At 40.6% G+C, this 17,754-nt stretch overlaps 1 protein-coding gene across 1 annotated transcript; it reads left to right on the forward strand.

Moving 5' to 3' along the window:
* Positions 1-8,717: 8,717 nt before the first annotated feature.
* On the forward strand, positions 8,718-14,726 carry LOC140163724 (uncharacterized). Its single transcript, XM_072187040.1, has one exon. It carries the CDS (start codon positions 8,718-8,720, stop codon positions 14,724-14,726), a length of 6,009 nt encoding a protein of 2,002 aa, XP_072043141.1.
* The last annotated feature ends 3,028 nt before the right edge of the window (positions 14,727-17,754 follow it).

Raw genomic sequence — 17,754 nt, forward strand, 5'->3', positions numbered from 1 at the left:
TCCCGCACCCCTGGCTATGGGCCTGTTCTTTGCTGAAACAGATAGTGCTTTGAATTCTACATGGACTCCCAAAATAATTGACATTTGACAATCAGATTTTGCATTCCTAACATTTGACTATGACTTTTTTAAAGTCATAGTACATTGAAATTGATTTGCAATTTAAAGAAAATTGGCCATTGCTCATTCTAGTGACTCTAGTATATGGACAATATAAGTGTGCTTTTTCATTTAATGACATAAAATTTGAAAAAATATTGTAAAACACACTTGAGGTTTAGACCTACATTTTGGTCAAAAATGTGCTTGGATAGGTAGTTTTCAACAGATTTTCCACATTCGCCTTGCTATAACATTGAATTGTGTTATCTGTTGACCTAGTGACTAAAAGTGTTTTTAGTTTTTAGGGGGAAGTGTTAGCTTTCGTTTGATATTAAAAAAATTCTGATTGGATGATAGGAACACTTGAGGTTTCGACAAAAAACAATCAAAGAGGCCCATTTTTTAGCTATAAGCTTTACAGCTCCTACATTGCTATGCACTCAACCATGTAGTGTAATCAAAGACTGTGGTGGAGACATTCACTGCTTGTTGTTCTCTGCTTGGAAGCTCTTGGGACGAAAATGTGTGCTCAGGTGTATCGAGGTGTAAACTGTGCGCATGATGGTTTATAAGAGAATCGTTTTTGTATAGAAACCTTTCCATATATACAAAGTTAGTTGATTTTTGCAATGTGGTTCACTTACAGTTCAGCTCATCGCTACCATCACCGCAGTGGTTGCGCCCATCACACACTCTAGATGCCTTAACGCATCGTCCATTGTTACATACGAATGAGTTACGACCACATGGTGATAATCCTGGAAGAAAACAAATTTATTAGACGTGTTTCCACTAAACAGACTGACATGCGGAGTCATTAATTCACTGATGACAACAATTATACAGATTTTCTTTTCTCAACATGAATTCACCTTAAAAAGGAAATCATCAATATAATGTGATAAAGCGTCATAAATGTACACCATGTATTTACTGCCCGCAAAATATGTTCATCCCGAGTTTCGTAATTCATACTCTTAAACAATCAAATAATACTGACCTGAAATTTTGTACGTGATGATCGAAAGCCAACATCAGAGTTCGGACGGTGGTCAACACAAAGGTGATGATGCGATATGCTTTTCACTTGACTGATACCAACGGAGCCTCGGAGTCTGGAAGTCCCTACTGGTATCCAATCAATTGCAAAAATGTTGGGTCATCTCTTTTTAATACCGTCGTCACTCCGTTGATGCTTGGCTTTCGATCATGATAGCCGCAGCTGTTAGCTCAAAGGTTAGTAATAATATATTGTTTTGGGTAAGAGATGGATGGGATACACTTCGCGACCGGGGCTGCGCCGATGATGTCACAGGAAATTGTTCTGTCATGGATCGAGTGGACTTCGAAATTGCATGTTCGGCGGGTTGAAGACCAGTGACTCATGCTCTCCATCCACTATCACATTAATGCTGTAAGTATAGCCATTTCAGTGGCGAAAGGCAAAAGAAGGGAAACAAACAAAACGCGCGTATACTATTGATTCTTATCCCCCTTCAGAGTATCTCTCGCACTGACGTCACTGATTACACTTGGCCAAAATCCAAAAGCGCTAAGATCACCTGCGTGAATATTGTAACACTTCTGACGTATTTCAATGCTAAGGAAAAAGAATATTGCTATTGCACAAGTCAAGTTAGCTCAATCGGGAAGGCGTTGGACTCCGTGTCATTGGTGTTTAATGATATAGAGTTCGAGCTCCGGCGCAGTCTCTGTTCGTTCTCGTGATTGATATTCCCCTGGGTAAGGAACTATAAATTGCTTACCTGTCCCGGTTACCCGTACGAGAGCTCAAGGAGCTGATTATGGCTGCGATGGATTATTTTGGTATGTATACGGTGTGAGCTTCTTAGCTACAAATCCCTAATTCTTGCTAAATTGTTCTACACGTGTATGGTGTATCTTGGGGAACAGTGTTTAGCAAATTCCTGTATAGTGTGTCGAGGCTTATAGATTTATGCCTGTGCGTAGCGCAAAATAAATCACTGCGAGTTTTTTATTGATACTACAACTATCCCATAAAACTTCTATTACTAATTTATCTATACATGCCCTACCTGCTTGTCGCTGGCATGTTGGACCCTGAATCCGCGTCTACATTTGCAGCTGAAGCCATTCTGCTTGTCAACACAAACGCCGCCATTTTGACATGGTTCACTTGAGCACTCGTCACCATCTGTCAAAAATTTCATATAATAATGATCATGTCAATGGGTTGGATTGTTAGGTTTACTGGCCATGTTAATTAGGCCTAAACAAAAATTGTTGTGTTGCCCTCAACCGCCCGGTCCTAAATCCTGAAAAATCAGGGTCGGCATTTTTTTTTTTTTTTTTGAATGATGATTTTTACAGATTTGTTCAAAAAATCTATGTTTTTCACTTAAAATTAATATTTTATTGAAAGACTAGTCTTTAATTGATGTCTAACAGGTATCCAGAAGTCAGAATTGACAAATATCCCTGAGTTGAAGAAGCATTATTTAATATTTGAGGAGATTTTTAAGAACTGAAGGTTTGAAAAAAAAAAAAGGAAAAAAAAAAAAAAAATCCGACCGTCCGCCCCAACTTTCCCATTTTCTCACTTGAGGGCAACACAACAATTTTTTTTTGGCCTTATGGACATAATAATAGGGATGCCCACTCTCAATACAGTTTCCACTAGAACGATTTTTCATATACTGTGTGCGTGCACTCACACACGTATTGTCTATGGAGAAACTGATCGATACAAGAAATCCCAGGCATGTTAAATGGCGTACATACTTGTTTTGATCCAAATGTAGGCCTATATCAGGGTGTTTCAAGAAATTCCTGATTCCACCAGAAAACATTCACCAAACTTTTTCCTGTTTGGTCAGTAAATAGAGAGGACCTTCCTGCATGAAGAGATCAACTTTTTTAATGAAAAATTTAATGAGATGAGAACTACAACAGGTTGAAGTGACACCATTCCGTGCATCAGGTGTTCAAACGCAATTATCTCCGAATTTGGAGTGAATCAGACAAGCAAACTTACATACTCATAAAATTTAACTATTTATGAAGACAAAATGTGTAGGATGTTAAGAAATTTAAGAATGTTTAAGCCTACCGCGGCCCATCTCAAATCATGCACTTCCCCGTGCACTTCTCACTACCATGTCCATTTCATAGGGAGTATAAAAACCGGGGACCATCATGGCTTCCATGCACACAGTGTATTGCTCAATGTAGTAAAGATAACCTTTGAGTTAGAGCAAATTTCTCAAAATTGGTAGTGATTAATGTTACCAAACTTATGCCATGATGAAATATAATAATTTTTGAAGATAAAATGTGCTGACCTTAAAAGATTGACCAATGTTTAAGACTACCGCTTTTCATTTGAAATAATGCACTTATTGTTCATCTCCTCTATGGAGATATTTTCCATGGCGGCCATCTATGATCATGCTTGAGGTTTCAACAAACAAACCATGGGTTTTGAGGTCTTATAGTTTTTTGTTGTATGTCAACAAAATCGATTAAATTTTCAGGATGATCTTATTTTCATGTTGTTATAAGCAAATATAATGTTCCAGATAAGATAGTTAATAAATACATTAAGAAAAAGTACCTTAAAGTTGCACTTTCTGTTAGTATTCCTTTTGGACTTTAACTTTTTAACATGTTCTAGCAGCCCTATATAAAACCGTGACACTCGAAAGGCCATATCTCTGGAATGAAACGTCCGATTAAGATTATTTAAACGCCAAAATGTTTCTTTCATCAATTCCCATCATATAAGTTAGGTCTGAATCAATTTAAAAGTACTTCAATTTTTAGTGGACATGCCTAATAATAAGCTTAATATATAACTCTCCATGGCTCCATAGTATCACGTATAGAAGCGTGAAGTGGACGACGACTATTTCCCAGGAACTGTTTGCTATAAGTGCTTAAATTCAGGGGTGTAGCTACGGTGCACGGTGGCACGTGCCCCTTGTGCTGTGTTTTAGGTGCCGTGCCGAATTGACTGATTTATGTATGGCCATACATACATTGTTCGATTTGGCGCCATTTCCAAACGGAAAAATCTACAAATTGAGCACGAATGCATTTCAAAAAATAGTCAATAAACATTGCTAGTGACCAATTCAAATTTAAGGGAGGACAGTTTTTATGGTCTACTGCGCTCAGCAATGCTTTGCTGTCTTCGATAGCGCATTGTATCGGAGAGGTACCTGGCTTTTATCAAAGCCCAAACCCATTAAAGCCTGTAGCAAACTCTTTTAGGCTCCGCTCAATTGACAACTCTGCTCCGATACAACGCATTGACCAAAATATCGATCGAATCAATTTTACGACCATGCTTGAATTAACAACCCCTTGAAACCTAATTACACCGCTTTATGTAAACATAAACTTACACACATTATTTACTTTCTATTGAGCGCAGACACGACCAGAGGCATGCTTATTTAATGACCCATTGAGTAGTTGATGAGTGGGTCTTTATGTACTTACTGAACCATCGACCGTGTTTATAATCCTGCTGCCCTGCTGAACGCTCCGATAGATATCAGCAAACTCGTATACTGTTCGCTTGTTCCTATTGAACGCTCTAGCGTACATGAACCATTATCGAAGACAGCAAAGCATTGCTGAGCTAAGCAGACCATAAAAGTGTCCTCCCTTAGTGATATTTGTCCAGGAGGTGTTGTTATAGGACCAATAATGGCACCTCCAGGATGAATATTACTAATTTAATAAGGAGCTTGTTAGCCATTTTTAATCGCCATCGAGAAGGGGCGCTTTTCCTTATTCTAGTCCCGTGTGTTACAAACCCTAGCTATGCACCTGCTAATATTGGTTTGAAATATTTCATAATTTTAAGACAATATACTTTAAAACCAAATAGAATATGGTAAACAGCTACAAAATAGGGTATACAGAAACACAACGACAAATAGGCATGCTAGCGACAGACAGACAGACACCCACACACACACTGACAGACAGACAGACAGACAGACAGACAGACAGACAGACAGACAGACAGACAGACAGACAGACGCACAGCCCGATAGACTGACAGACGGCGTAGACAGACCAAAAAAAAAGAAGATACTAAAGGGATCAAAAATGTATACCTTCAGGAATATAATCATAAAGCACCAGGCTCCAACTTGCCCATGGGGTCTGCGTGAAATAGATAATCTCTAGCGAGTTATCATCAGATATGTACTCATCAAAATCATCGTAGACTTGCTTGTCAAAACTCAGAATTTCCCATGGTTGAGACAAATTGACGTCCATGAAGTCCACACGTACTTGATGATCTTCTGGCACAGTCACCGTCACTCTACAGCCATGACGTAAGCTATAGACGTCGCCAATGAACTTGTAGTAGAAGGAGGTCAGGTTGTATGAGGAACCATCTTCTAGGTAGATGTCTTCTGGTGCACAGGTGGCAACTGAGGAGAAAGGCGAACACTTTAATACGCGTCCCAAAAAGTACCAATATCCATACTCAGAAATGTTAACATTTACAAAGTCAAACTTTCATATGCTCAGAAAAATGACCCAACTCAGCAAAAGTAGTAACGCGTCCTTTTAAAAAGAGCGTGTTGGCAGCACTCGTGTTGGCATTTCATATTAACGTGGCTGTGTATTCTAGACATTGTTTCTATCGCGAAAGTGAGCTTTTTGAAATGAGTGTTTTTTGTTATGATGTACAGAACAAAAATTGCCAAAATTCACTGTTTTGTGATTTCTTCATAATTGTTGTTTTTACACCAAATCTGTATTTATTTTGATATTCATTGATGTCTTGCCTTATAAAAATGTATACTTTTATTATGTCTTGCGTGAATAATTACAAAGTTATTGCACTTTTATTACATGCATGTCTAAGAGTACACAGCCTCCTTAAACGTCATACCAGAATGGCCTTTCATAACCCTGTCATTAGTACGGTAACCGCAAACATGGCAGATAGACCAGGAGCTTTGTTTCTTCACGTAAATCTTTACCTGGAGTAATGCAATTTCTTGCAAATCTGTCATCACCGCATTCACAACTGTAGCCATCTTCTTCATCAGTACACGTGCCGTTAAAAGCACAGGGCCCCCATTCACACTCGTTGACTCCTAGAAACAAAATAGTAATGTTAAAGTAGTATTGTAAAGTGGGTCCACACAGCCAGAAACATCTGGAGGTCCTAGGTTCAATAACTCTACGATAAAGTCAACGATTGGCTCGCTGTTCTTACTTGCTTAGGCGATAGAAACAAATTAGTTCGATCTTTCGATCGACCATCGATGCTTGGTCGATCCTTATTATTTATGAAATCAATTAATTGACTATGGTTAATTGGGATAAACTAATAATTTGCACCTGTAGTAATATTGACCAATATAAATTTAGCGTTAATTCTGAATAATTAGTTGATAAATCATTAATAACAAGCATCGAAGCAGCATCGACGGTCGATCCAAAGATCGAACAAATTTGTCTCTGGTGCCTTACATGCATGTTGATTGATGTTTAAATGTTTCCTCATATGTAACCAAAGCGAAAGATGACAAGTAGTCACAGGGGACAGGTACAGGAGGTCAGAAAAAAGAAAGAAGATATAATGAATGAGTGAAAGAGAATGATCCTACCTGATACGTCTATTGTACTAAGCTGTAACGAATATCCACGAAAAGTGACACTCGCATCGGAGACAAAACGCATGGTAAGTGTTTCATTAACAGACGTGTAGTTGTTAGGTGGACTATTCCCTGTTAGCATGCCGTCGTCGACAAACAGGAAGTCATAGCCAGGCTCCATATCAAAATCTAAGAACTCTACCAGTACTTTGTATCCATCTGGAGCGGAAACCGTATAGTTACATATTTTATCGACAGGATAGTTTTGAGGGTAAAGTGGCGAGCTGAAAGACACAGGTGTTCCTGGTGTTAACACGATGGATGAGGGACCGCAGTCGACTGTGTGGAGAAAGGAAAGAAGAATTCATTATAATGAATTGACAGTACCAGCTAGCACATCCAAATCAAAGAAAACAGATTCAGGAAGGTCAATCATATGTTGGGAGTTAAAGTACAGCAATTGATGTTGGTTCTATTTAGAAATGCAACACATCAAACCTGCTTCAAGTTCCTTGGATTAAAAGGCAGTTCTGGATTCTATGGAAAGAACAGCCTTCGGAGTTACACAGAAATTGGGTCTGGCTAGAAACGAATTCAAAATCTTCTTGAAGTTGGGAAATTGATCCAGATGTCAATATTGCACCTGACATTGTCTTACTTAAACATGTTGAAACCGATATACCGTAAAAACTCGATAGTTAGCTTACTATCGAACGCTTTTAAAACATGCAATGATGAAGAGCCCCATCCACAAAAGTGTAAAGGGTTTTGAGCAAATCATCGATACACATATACGAAGAAGTAAACCTGCAAATGTGTGTCACAACCCCATCAGCTCGGCTTGGTAAAGCGCCGGACTCCAGTACAATTTCATGTTTTCGAAAGCGCTCGATAGTAAGCACATTTGGCTAACCATCGAGTTTTAACGGTATGTTAAAATTGATAATACATTATGTACATCTAGCGTTCAATAACTAGCCATATTACGTATGGTCTTTCGCATCTTCACCTGGTTTTAACTGCGCAAGTCCAGTTTTGGGCTTTACACAACCGCCCGTCCACATTCGACGGCACTGAGTAGCAAATTTGGCAGAAATACATAACCCACCACCACCCGTCCAAAGTTGGAGACAGGATTGACAATAGAGTAATGATATTTGTTTACTGTAGCCACCACCTTCTGACTTGGAAATTTACCTGACTGGCGCCCTCTATTTTGGATTACCAGCTGGAGATGCACTAAATCATAAGATAAAAGTCACAATTGTTTGGCTGCTCGGAGTAGATACCTTTTCTACCGTAAATATTACGTATTATTGCATAAGTGGATGGATATTATGTTGTGCCAGGAAATAAATCACTTGTAGTCTGAGATCCAACAAGAACGGATAAGTACTATTGTGTTTCCTAGCTGTTATATTATATGCAAATCTTGCGTGTATTTGGGATATGGGTCATTCGAGTATTGTCAAACCAAATTTGTGATTTCAAGAATAGAACAAAAGGGTTCGCTAATGTGCAGCGATAGACTCAAGAACGAGTCAGAAATTAGACCCTACATTAGTAGAAAAGAGTTGTATTTGATCGTTATCTCGATTTATACTCAAGTCATAAAGTTGTAGCTTCGATAAAGTATCGGAGCAAAAGTTTATTGTGCATGTACGTACATTATGTATTGCATTGCTATGAACACGTACACACAGTGTGTGGAATATTGTATAAATCTGTGCTTGTCACAGCGCTGTGAGAAAAATCAGCGCACATGTAAAACACGCTGGGCGCTAGACTTGATCAAGACTTGCGTTCATGCTGATAGTGGACCTAAATAGGCTAGGTCTAACTTGCATGGTTTTGGACTTAGATAAGTCTAATCTTTGTTATGACTGGAAAGTCCTTGCCCTTGTCAAGTAAAGTTGAAATTAGTTTCTGAATTTAATTCAGGGACCATCTCAGATTTTGTGAGATAGTATACAAGCCAGTTTATTGTAAAATAGACTCATTATGGCTGCAAAATATCCAGGGGATATTGAACATATTGAAAATGCTAGTATTGCGAAAAGCAAAGTTAGCAGAAAGTCAAAGAGTAAATATAGTACTCATACTCATAGTATTAGCAGTACCCTTGCCCAAAATATTACCGAGGCTGCTATGCGTAAAGCAGAACTAATGAGTAAACAAACATTAGCCAAAAAAAGACAAGCAATTGAGAAAAAAGAGCTTGAATTGCAACAACAAAAGGAATCTTTAGAGATTGATGCAGAATTGGAATTAGAAAATACCAAATTAGAAATTTATGAAAATTTCAGTACATCAGAAAGTAGTCAGGAGAGTTTGCCTCTACCATCTACTATAGACAGCCGAAAAACTGTACAAAGTTGGCTTGATAATCAAGATGATAGTCCTGGAAAGGTTGAAATTCAGGAACCAGTTGTGCAAAAATCTGATGTAAGAAAGCAAAGGCCTACATTAGATGTTCATGTAGACAGGTTTATGGCAGCTGGACAAGACATACTTCCTGAACCACAGGGAGAAACTGTACATGTTGAATTGGCTTCTAATATAAAGCAGTGTGATGATAGGAATATAGTACCTCATCATCAGGAGTCAGACCAGAAAGTACAGGTGAACTTGAAAGTACCAGTGCCACCAAATAGACTTCCTGCTTCATCGAAACCTAGAGATATAGACCCAGTAGTCAGGCCGAAAGTTAGACAGCCAAAGTTCGAAGACCACAGATCTGAACGTGATGTGAACCGGCCACGGCTTGATTACAATAGTTATCCAGAGGAATATACATTCCGACCAAGACATGTGCATGATGATGCACCTCCTATGAAGCCATATAGACACATGCAGGGACCAGCACCTGCAGATCAGTATGATCAGTTTATGCCATATTACATGGACTATAGACCACAGCAACAGCCATATTTTGGCCCACCATATAGTGTACCCACACAGCCTGTTGGCCCCCCACATGTTCCAATAACTAGTGTACCCACACAGCTTGTTGGCCCCCCACATGTTCCAACGACTAGTGTACCAACAGAGCCTCAACAGCAAAGACAGGCAGATCATTCTGCAGATCAAGCTGAACAGCTTAGTGAACTGACTAGATTGCTGATAAAACAGCAGTTGCGAGCTTTATTGCCAGAGACGAAGATCCAGACTTTCGATGGAGATCCGTTAAAGTATACATCATTTATGAGAGCCTTCGCATTTGGTGTCGAGGACAAGACAGATGATGAGAAAGAAAGACTGGAGTTCTTATGTCAGCATACAGATGGAGATGCCAAGAAATATGTAGAGAGCTATCTTCATTATGAGGATCCAAAGGAAGGCTTTGAGAAAGCTAAAGAAACTTTAGCCAAGAAGTTTGGAAGTGGCCATAAAATTGCACAAGCAATGCTGAAGAAGGCCAAATCCTGGCAAGAAGTTAAAGATGAAGATAAAAGTTTAAATGCCTTTTCACTATTTCTTACCGAGTGTAAGAACATGATGCAGACAGTGGATGCGTTAAGTGAGTTAGATCATTCTAACACCCTGAAGATTCTTGTTGCGAAACTGCCATACCGACACAGGAATCTATGGAGAAATAAAGTATACGCTATTGAAGAAGAACAAGGAAATACAGTAAAGTTCAGCGATCTTGTTCAGTTTGTCGACAGACAGGCGAGAATAATTGCGAATCCAGTGTTTGGTAGAATAGGGAACTCAGAATCCTTCAGTAGCAACAAGAAGAAAGCCTTCACTACAACTGCTCAAGAGGTCACAGAGAAGAAAGCTTCAAACAAGTCATGCACCTACTGTGGAGATGGCACCAAGCACAAGATCATGGAATGCAGAAAATTCTCCAAGTTGCAACCTAAGGAGAAATCAGCCTTCTGTTTTGACAAAAAATTGTGCTTTGGTTGTTTGGAAGCAGGACATGCTAAGAAGCAGTGTAAGGATCTGTTGAAGTACAGTAAATGTCAGAAAACACATCCAACTGCGATGCACAGAGACAAACGAGAGCAAGAATCTCAATCACCTAAACAAAACAAGTCTCAAGAAGAGGCAACTGCTCGTGGCAGTAATGTAGTGACTGGTTGCACCAAGACTCTAGCTTCAGCAGCTACAAGTAGTGATACCTCACCATTAATGACCATAATACCAGTATTGGTGAAGCATGAACTTAGCGATAGTTTCATAGCCACATATGCTTTCTTGGACAACGGTTGTGATGCGGTTTTCGCCTCTTCGCTACTACAACAGCGAATGAACCTGAGGACTCAAAAAAGAAAACTGCTAATAGGAACTTTGACCTCGAAGAAAACCGTGAACTCAAAGGTGGTGTTGGATAAGTTGCTAGTGGGTGATTTAAATCAGAAGAATTTCATCCCGTTACCACAGGTGTATATCGAAGACAAGATTCCAGTCTCCGCAAAGGACGCACCGACTCAAGAAGATCTGAGAAGATGGGCACACCTTTGCGATATACAGTTGCCAGTAATACCAAGCGAGTACCCATGTATTCCAGAGGTAACAATGATGATTGGAAGCAACACTCCGGCAGCCACCATGCCGCTGGAATTGGCCACAGGAGCAATTGGTGAGCCATACGCTGTACTCACACCCCTGGGATGGGCAGTGTACGGTATTCCAGGAAGGTTTAACAAGCAAGTTCAAACCTACTTCTGCAGTGTAATAGAAGATAGCCTGGAAAATTTGGAGACCCAGTTCCAGTCGTATGTGAACCATGAGTTCAACGAACGTATGAGTGATGGTCGGTTGGCGATGTCAGCAGAAGACCAACGCTTCCTGAATATGGTGACTGATAGTGTAAAAAGTGTAGATGGGCATTATGAGATTGGACTGCCGTTTAGAGATGGAAAACCACAGATGCCAGTAAACAGAGCAGTGGTAGAGAGTAGAACACATTTCCTGAAGAGGAAGTTCATAAAGAATCAACAATTCAAAACAGAGTACACAAAGGCCATGGAACAAACTATAGAAAAGGGCTACGCAGAGCCAGTGCCAGATGATGAGATCAACCAGACAGATGGTTCCACCTGGTACATACCCCACCATGGAGTGTACAATGCTGAGAAACAGAAATTGAGGGTAGTCTTTGACTGCGCCATTACATGCCAAGGCAGGTGTCTGAACAAGGAGCTCCTACAAGGGCCGGATTTAACCAATACCCTGGTCGGCGTGCTGTTGAGATTTCGTCAGGCACAAGTTGCCTTGGTAGCAGACATTGAGGCGATGTTCTGTCAGGTTAAGGTACCTGTACATGACCGCAACTACCTGCGCTTTCTTTGGTGGCCAGGAGGCAACGTGGAACTACCACTTAGAGAGTATCGGATGGTGGTACATTTGTTTGGGGCCACGTCGTCACCCGCCTGTGCCAGCTTTGCCTTAAAGCAGACAGCCAAGGACAACAGAAATCAGTTTGATGAGTTAGTAACAGATACAGTATGTCACAACTTTTATGTAGATGACTTACTGACATCAGTACCCACAGAAGAAAAAGCTGTGAAGTTGAGCCAAGACCTTAGGACAATCTGCAGTAAGGGTGGATTTCACCTTACTAAGTGGGCTAGCAACCATCAGAATGTCATGGACGCTATCCCAGAAGAAGAAAGGTCGCCCACCACAAAGAACTTAGACCTTGAAAGCCAGAAGATGAGCCACAAAACTTTGGGCATGTGGTGGCATGTGGAGTCCGACCAGTTTGGTTTCAAGATTGAGCAGAAGTCCAACCCTATGACAAGACGCGGCATGATGTCGACACTTTGCTCACTCTACGACCCTCTTGGATTTGCAAGTCCAGTGATTCTGCCAGCCAAACAGATGCTGCAAGAGTTGTGTCGGTTGAAATATGGTTGGGACGATGAGGTGCCTGATGAAATAAAGAGAAAGTGGCACAAGTGGTGGACAAGCATCCCAGAGTTAGAACACTTCAAGATCCAAAGATGTTGGAAGCCAGATGGATTTGAGAATGCTGAAGTCCAAGTACATCACTTTGCAGATGCAAGTAACCGTGGATACGGAACAGCTTCATACCTGAGACTTTTGAATGAAGCTGGTGACGTAGAATGCAACCTCATCCTCAGTAAGGCTCGTGTGGCTCCAATAAAGCAGGTGTCCATTCCCCGCATGGAGTTATCTGCAGCAACATTGGCTGTGAAAGTGGACAATATGATTAAAAGAGAGTTGGACATTCAAGCTACCACCATTTTCTGGTCAGATAGCCAGACGGTACTTAAATATATCAAGAACGAGACAGCCCGATTTCCAGTCTTTGTGGCTAATAGGATTGCTGTAATCAGAGACGGGTCTAGCCCAAAGCAGTGGAGGTACGTGCCCAGTGCATGCAATCCCGCTGACCATGCATCCAGAGGCCTGTCAGTCAAGCAGCTGGTAGAAAGACCAGACTGGATAAAGGGGCCGGCGTTCTTGTCAGAACCTGAGGAAGAGTGGCCGGGTGTAGAACCGGCAGTATCAGAAGAATCTCCAGAGTCCACAGACGTGGAAGTCCACACTGTTACAGCTGAAGACCAGAGCCAAGATAATGCTATAGACCAGCTGATAGAGCACTACTCCAGCTGGACAAGGCTCGGAAGAGCAGCGGCCTGGTGGCTGAGACTTAAGAAGATTCTTAGAACCAAACAGAGACAGAGTCACAACTTCACAGACGCACTTACTGTGCAGGAGTTGGAAGAGGCAGAGTGTGCAATCATAAAACATGCGCAGAAATCTCTGCAACTAGACTCAAAGCTTACCAATTTAGACCCACAGGTGATGGATGGGATGGTAAGAGTAGGCGGTAGACTGAAAAACGCCAAGATACCGCAGAATGCGAAGCATCAACTTATCAATCCGAAAGATCACCACATAGCGACTCTCATAGTCCGTTATATTCATGGAGAGATTCATCACCAGGGTAGTAACCATGTTCTCGCCGAATTACGACAGAAATACTGCATTGTGAAGGCTCGAGCTAAGGTGAAGTCAGTCTTAGGGAAGTGCATAATCTGCAGAAAACACAGAATGCCAGTTAGCAAACAGAAGATGGCTGATCTTCCCGCCTACCGAGTAAAGAGTGATGACCCAGCCTTTACAGTCACTGGATTAGATTACTTTGGACCCTTCTATATAAAGCAGGGCAGAGTAACAAGGAAGAGATACGGTATGCTGTTCACGTGCATGAATAGCAGAGCAGTCCACATTGAAGTCGCTCACACCCTGGACACTAGTTCCTGTATTGATGGGATTAGGCGATTTATAGCAAGGCGTGGACCAGTCAAAGTAATTCACTCTGACAACGGAACCAACTTGGTCGGTGCGGACAATGAGTTTCAGCGCGCTCTGCAAGAACTAGACCAAGACCAAATACAGAACTTCTCAACATCCCACACATTTGAATGGCGATACAATCCACCAGCAGCCTCCCACCACGGTGGAGTATGGGAAAGACAAATTCGTACTGTAAGGAAGTTAATGTGTGCCATCCTCAATGAACAACACCTGAAGACATGCAGGTCGGATGAGCAACTTCATACCTTCATGTGTGAGATAGAATCGACGTTGAACAGCAGGCCACTCACAAGAGTGTCGGATGATCCGGATGACTTGGATGTCATCGCGCCCCGGGACCTCTTGTTGCTGAGACCGAGGGCGGACATGCCACCTGGGTGCTTTGTCGAGAAGGACATCTACGCTCGTAGACGTTGGCGTCAGATCCAATACCTGGCGGATTTGTTTTGGCAAAGGTGGCTGAAGGAATATTTACCTGAACTTCAGCGCAGACAGCGCTGGCTGCAGCCACAGAGGAATCTGAAGACAGGAGACGTCGTTCTCATAGTAGATGAGTCAGCTCCCAGGAATTCCTGGTTGATGGGAAAGATCGTCACAACCTTGCCAGACAAGAATGGTCGAGTGCGACAGGTTGATGTGCGAACCAAGTCATCCACCCTACGGAGGCCCATCAGCAAGTTGTGCCTGTTGTTGGAGGCAGAAGAATAAGCTGTCTGTTTCCATGGTTTCTGGAGACTTGAAGTCCAGAGCCTATGTCTTTTATGTTTGTTAGATTGACTTTGTCTTGATGTATCCGGTAGGGAATGTCTCAGGTGTCTTGTTGTTAAAAATCATCAAAATTATGGCCTATTGATAACAGATTTCACTAGGTGACACTTGCGCAGTGCGTAGGTCTTCGTATACAAAAGACATCTGCGCAGGCAATACAAATTTATACATAAGGAGACACTTGCGCAGTGCGTAGGTCCGCGATGCAGCACTCGCGCAGATGCGAACACGGTAACACAAATCAAATGGGTTTATCGGAGTAAGATTATTAAGAATTTGGTGAAAAGCTTTTATGGAACGTTTGGATTTGTCTATTTTTCAATGGTGCACAACCTTGTCTGTGTATTCTGGCCAGGACATGGACAATTGTTGTGCAATTTGTTTGTGGAATGTTTTGAAAGGCATTGGATTGATAAGAGAGGATATGTTTTGTAATGGAAATGTATGATTCAAAGGTTTGATTCTTTGATGGAAGTCATCCGTGAACATTTGATTGCCTAACATGGAAATAGAGCATTCCTTGTATTTGTACTTGTACTTGTAATTAGCAACCATGTTGTTTTTGAGTTGCCACGTCCTTGTTCGGTTTGATTCAAGAAAAGAAGAAAAAAAATCATACTGACACGAAACACCCATAAACACCAACAAAAAACAAATATTATTGTATGAAAGAAAGATTGAATAAAAAGAAATCAAAAATATAAAAATATTTTTGAGTATAGTAATAGCGTCGGTAATCGTTTGTGCCACCTATGGCTGTATGGAGCCATTTGCTTCGGAACTACCGACCATAATTTAAGGATCAGCAAACGTTTGTACCACTCATGTTGGAGCATGAGCTTCGGAATTGCTGATCAATGGATCCAGCGAGTTTGTAATTCATCAAGTTCATCATGGACCGTCGGATTCCAGGGAACCCCGCAGTAAGGAGCAGCGTTGGAGCAGTAAGCCAGCAGCGCATGATCTTCTTCCAATGTTTCATCTGGAGTGCCGAACCGACGTGGATTATGTTATTTGGACAATGGACATTTGTGATTTTAGGACACGAACACTATTGATTAGGATTCAAGATAACTCATGGAACCAGTGATTTTTAGTGAAATTCGCTAAATTGTTTGATACCACAGTCAAAGTGCGATAAAGCATCATTTGAACAATATTATGACTGTGAAATGTGACTATAGCGCTGCTATTATACTTAGTTATATTAGTGGAGAAATCATTATAGACAGTATATAATCTCCATAAAGCGCCATTGTTGAATCAATAAGTGTTATATTCAGCTATCAACATAATCAGTAAAGTTGGAGATAAAAGATTATTGTTAAATTTTGGCAATGTTTTGGCCCAAATTTAGTTTGCCATTTTTGGATCAAAATTTATTGTTTGTTAATTAAAAAGAAGTGCTTAGTAATTGCATGTTTGACACATGGCAATTAAGGGGCCGGTATGTAGCCACCACCTTCTGACTTGGAAATTTACCTGACTGGCGCCCTCTATTTTGGATTACCAGCTAGAGATGCACTAAATCATAAGATAAAAGTCACAATTGTTTGGCTGCTCGGAGTAGATACCTTTTCTACCGTAAAGATTACGTATTATTGCATAAGTGGATGGATATTATGTTGTGCCAGGAAATAAATCACTTGTAGTCTGAGATCCAACAAGAACGGATAAGTACTATTGTGTTTTCTAGCTGTTATATTATATGCAAATCTTGCGTGTATTTGGGATATGGGTCATTCGAGTATTGTCAAACCAAATTTGTGATTTCAAGAATAGAACAAAAGGGTTCGCTAATGTGCAGCGATAGACTCAAGAACGAGTCAGAAATTAGACCCTACATTTACATTGCCTTTGTTAAACGTTCATATAGATCAAACCAGTAAGCGGCCACACCCGGCCATGGCATTTAATTTTCATTACAATTTTCAGACAGTAGGAAGCCAGAAAGAGGTGGGGAATAATTATTATTTCAAAGCTATTGGCTCCGATGGCATGAAGTAGTTACGATAGTCGTTACCAAGAAAGCATCAGAGTGAATATAACCAAAATGTGGCTGACGACACGGATATTAAAGAAAACAACCTTAGCTGTTCTAAGTTCTCTTTGTCACAACAACATACCACTGACTACTGTGGCTTCAATCATTCCTGAACCATTTTAAACAACTCAGAAAAGAAGCTAAGAAGCGCACATGCACGGTCAGTACGCGGATTACCGCGTACGGGAACGGGACAATTCAAGCAGGATTTCACGTAATTCAAACCAAAAATATAGGCGTATTTCAAATTGAATCTACGACTATACAACATGATAATTATAACTGAAATTTGATTTGCATGTTATTTATAATTGGTCTGTGATGTTCAACTTTGTACCCACCTATTTCACACCTTTGTCCAGACGAACCATCAAGACATAGACATAGAAAGCCATCTGAAGTATCTTGACAAGTTCCCCCATTTTGGCACGTGTCGTTAAAACAACCTGTTGCAGATATAGAGAGTTAAGGCCATATTATAACATTTGCAGAGGAGAACGCCCTCAAATTGTTTTTTTAAATTCTTGTTTTTTACACGATTATAATGTACTTTGGTTGCTGTAGTTTTGTCAAAATCCGAGATTTTGAATAAAACGCAGGAACCGTCGTTTTATTATTACGATGGAAATATTAGTCGGACACGTATGCGATGTTCTGTACGCATAACACAGTCTGCGAGTTTATTCCACTTTTCTTTGCTTTGCCTCACTCGTTCGGCTCAAAATTGAAAAGGGATATACGTGACAGTAAAGCTAACATTTTATGGAAATCAAATACTAATCTATTTTTACAGAAATGTTATATTTTGGCTTTAAAATAAAAAATAAAATAAAAGGCTAAATTTAACATTAAAATACGCCACCCACGAGGATCATACTGCGCTTTATTCAGTGAGTATATGCACCGCGTTGTTAAATAAGATAA

Source organism: Amphiura filiformis, chromosome 11, assembly GCF_039555335.1.
Source record: "Amphiura filiformis chromosome 11, Afil_fr2py, whole genome shotgun sequence".
Lineage (NCBI taxonomy): Eukaryota > Metazoa > Echinodermata > Ophiuroidea > Amphilepidida > Amphiuridae > Amphiura > Amphiura filiformis.

Coding starts and splice junctions, on each gene's coding strand:
- LOC140163724 (XM_072187040.1), top strand. CDS start 8,718: ATGGCTGCAAAATATCCAGGGGATATTGAACATATTGAAAATGCTAGT.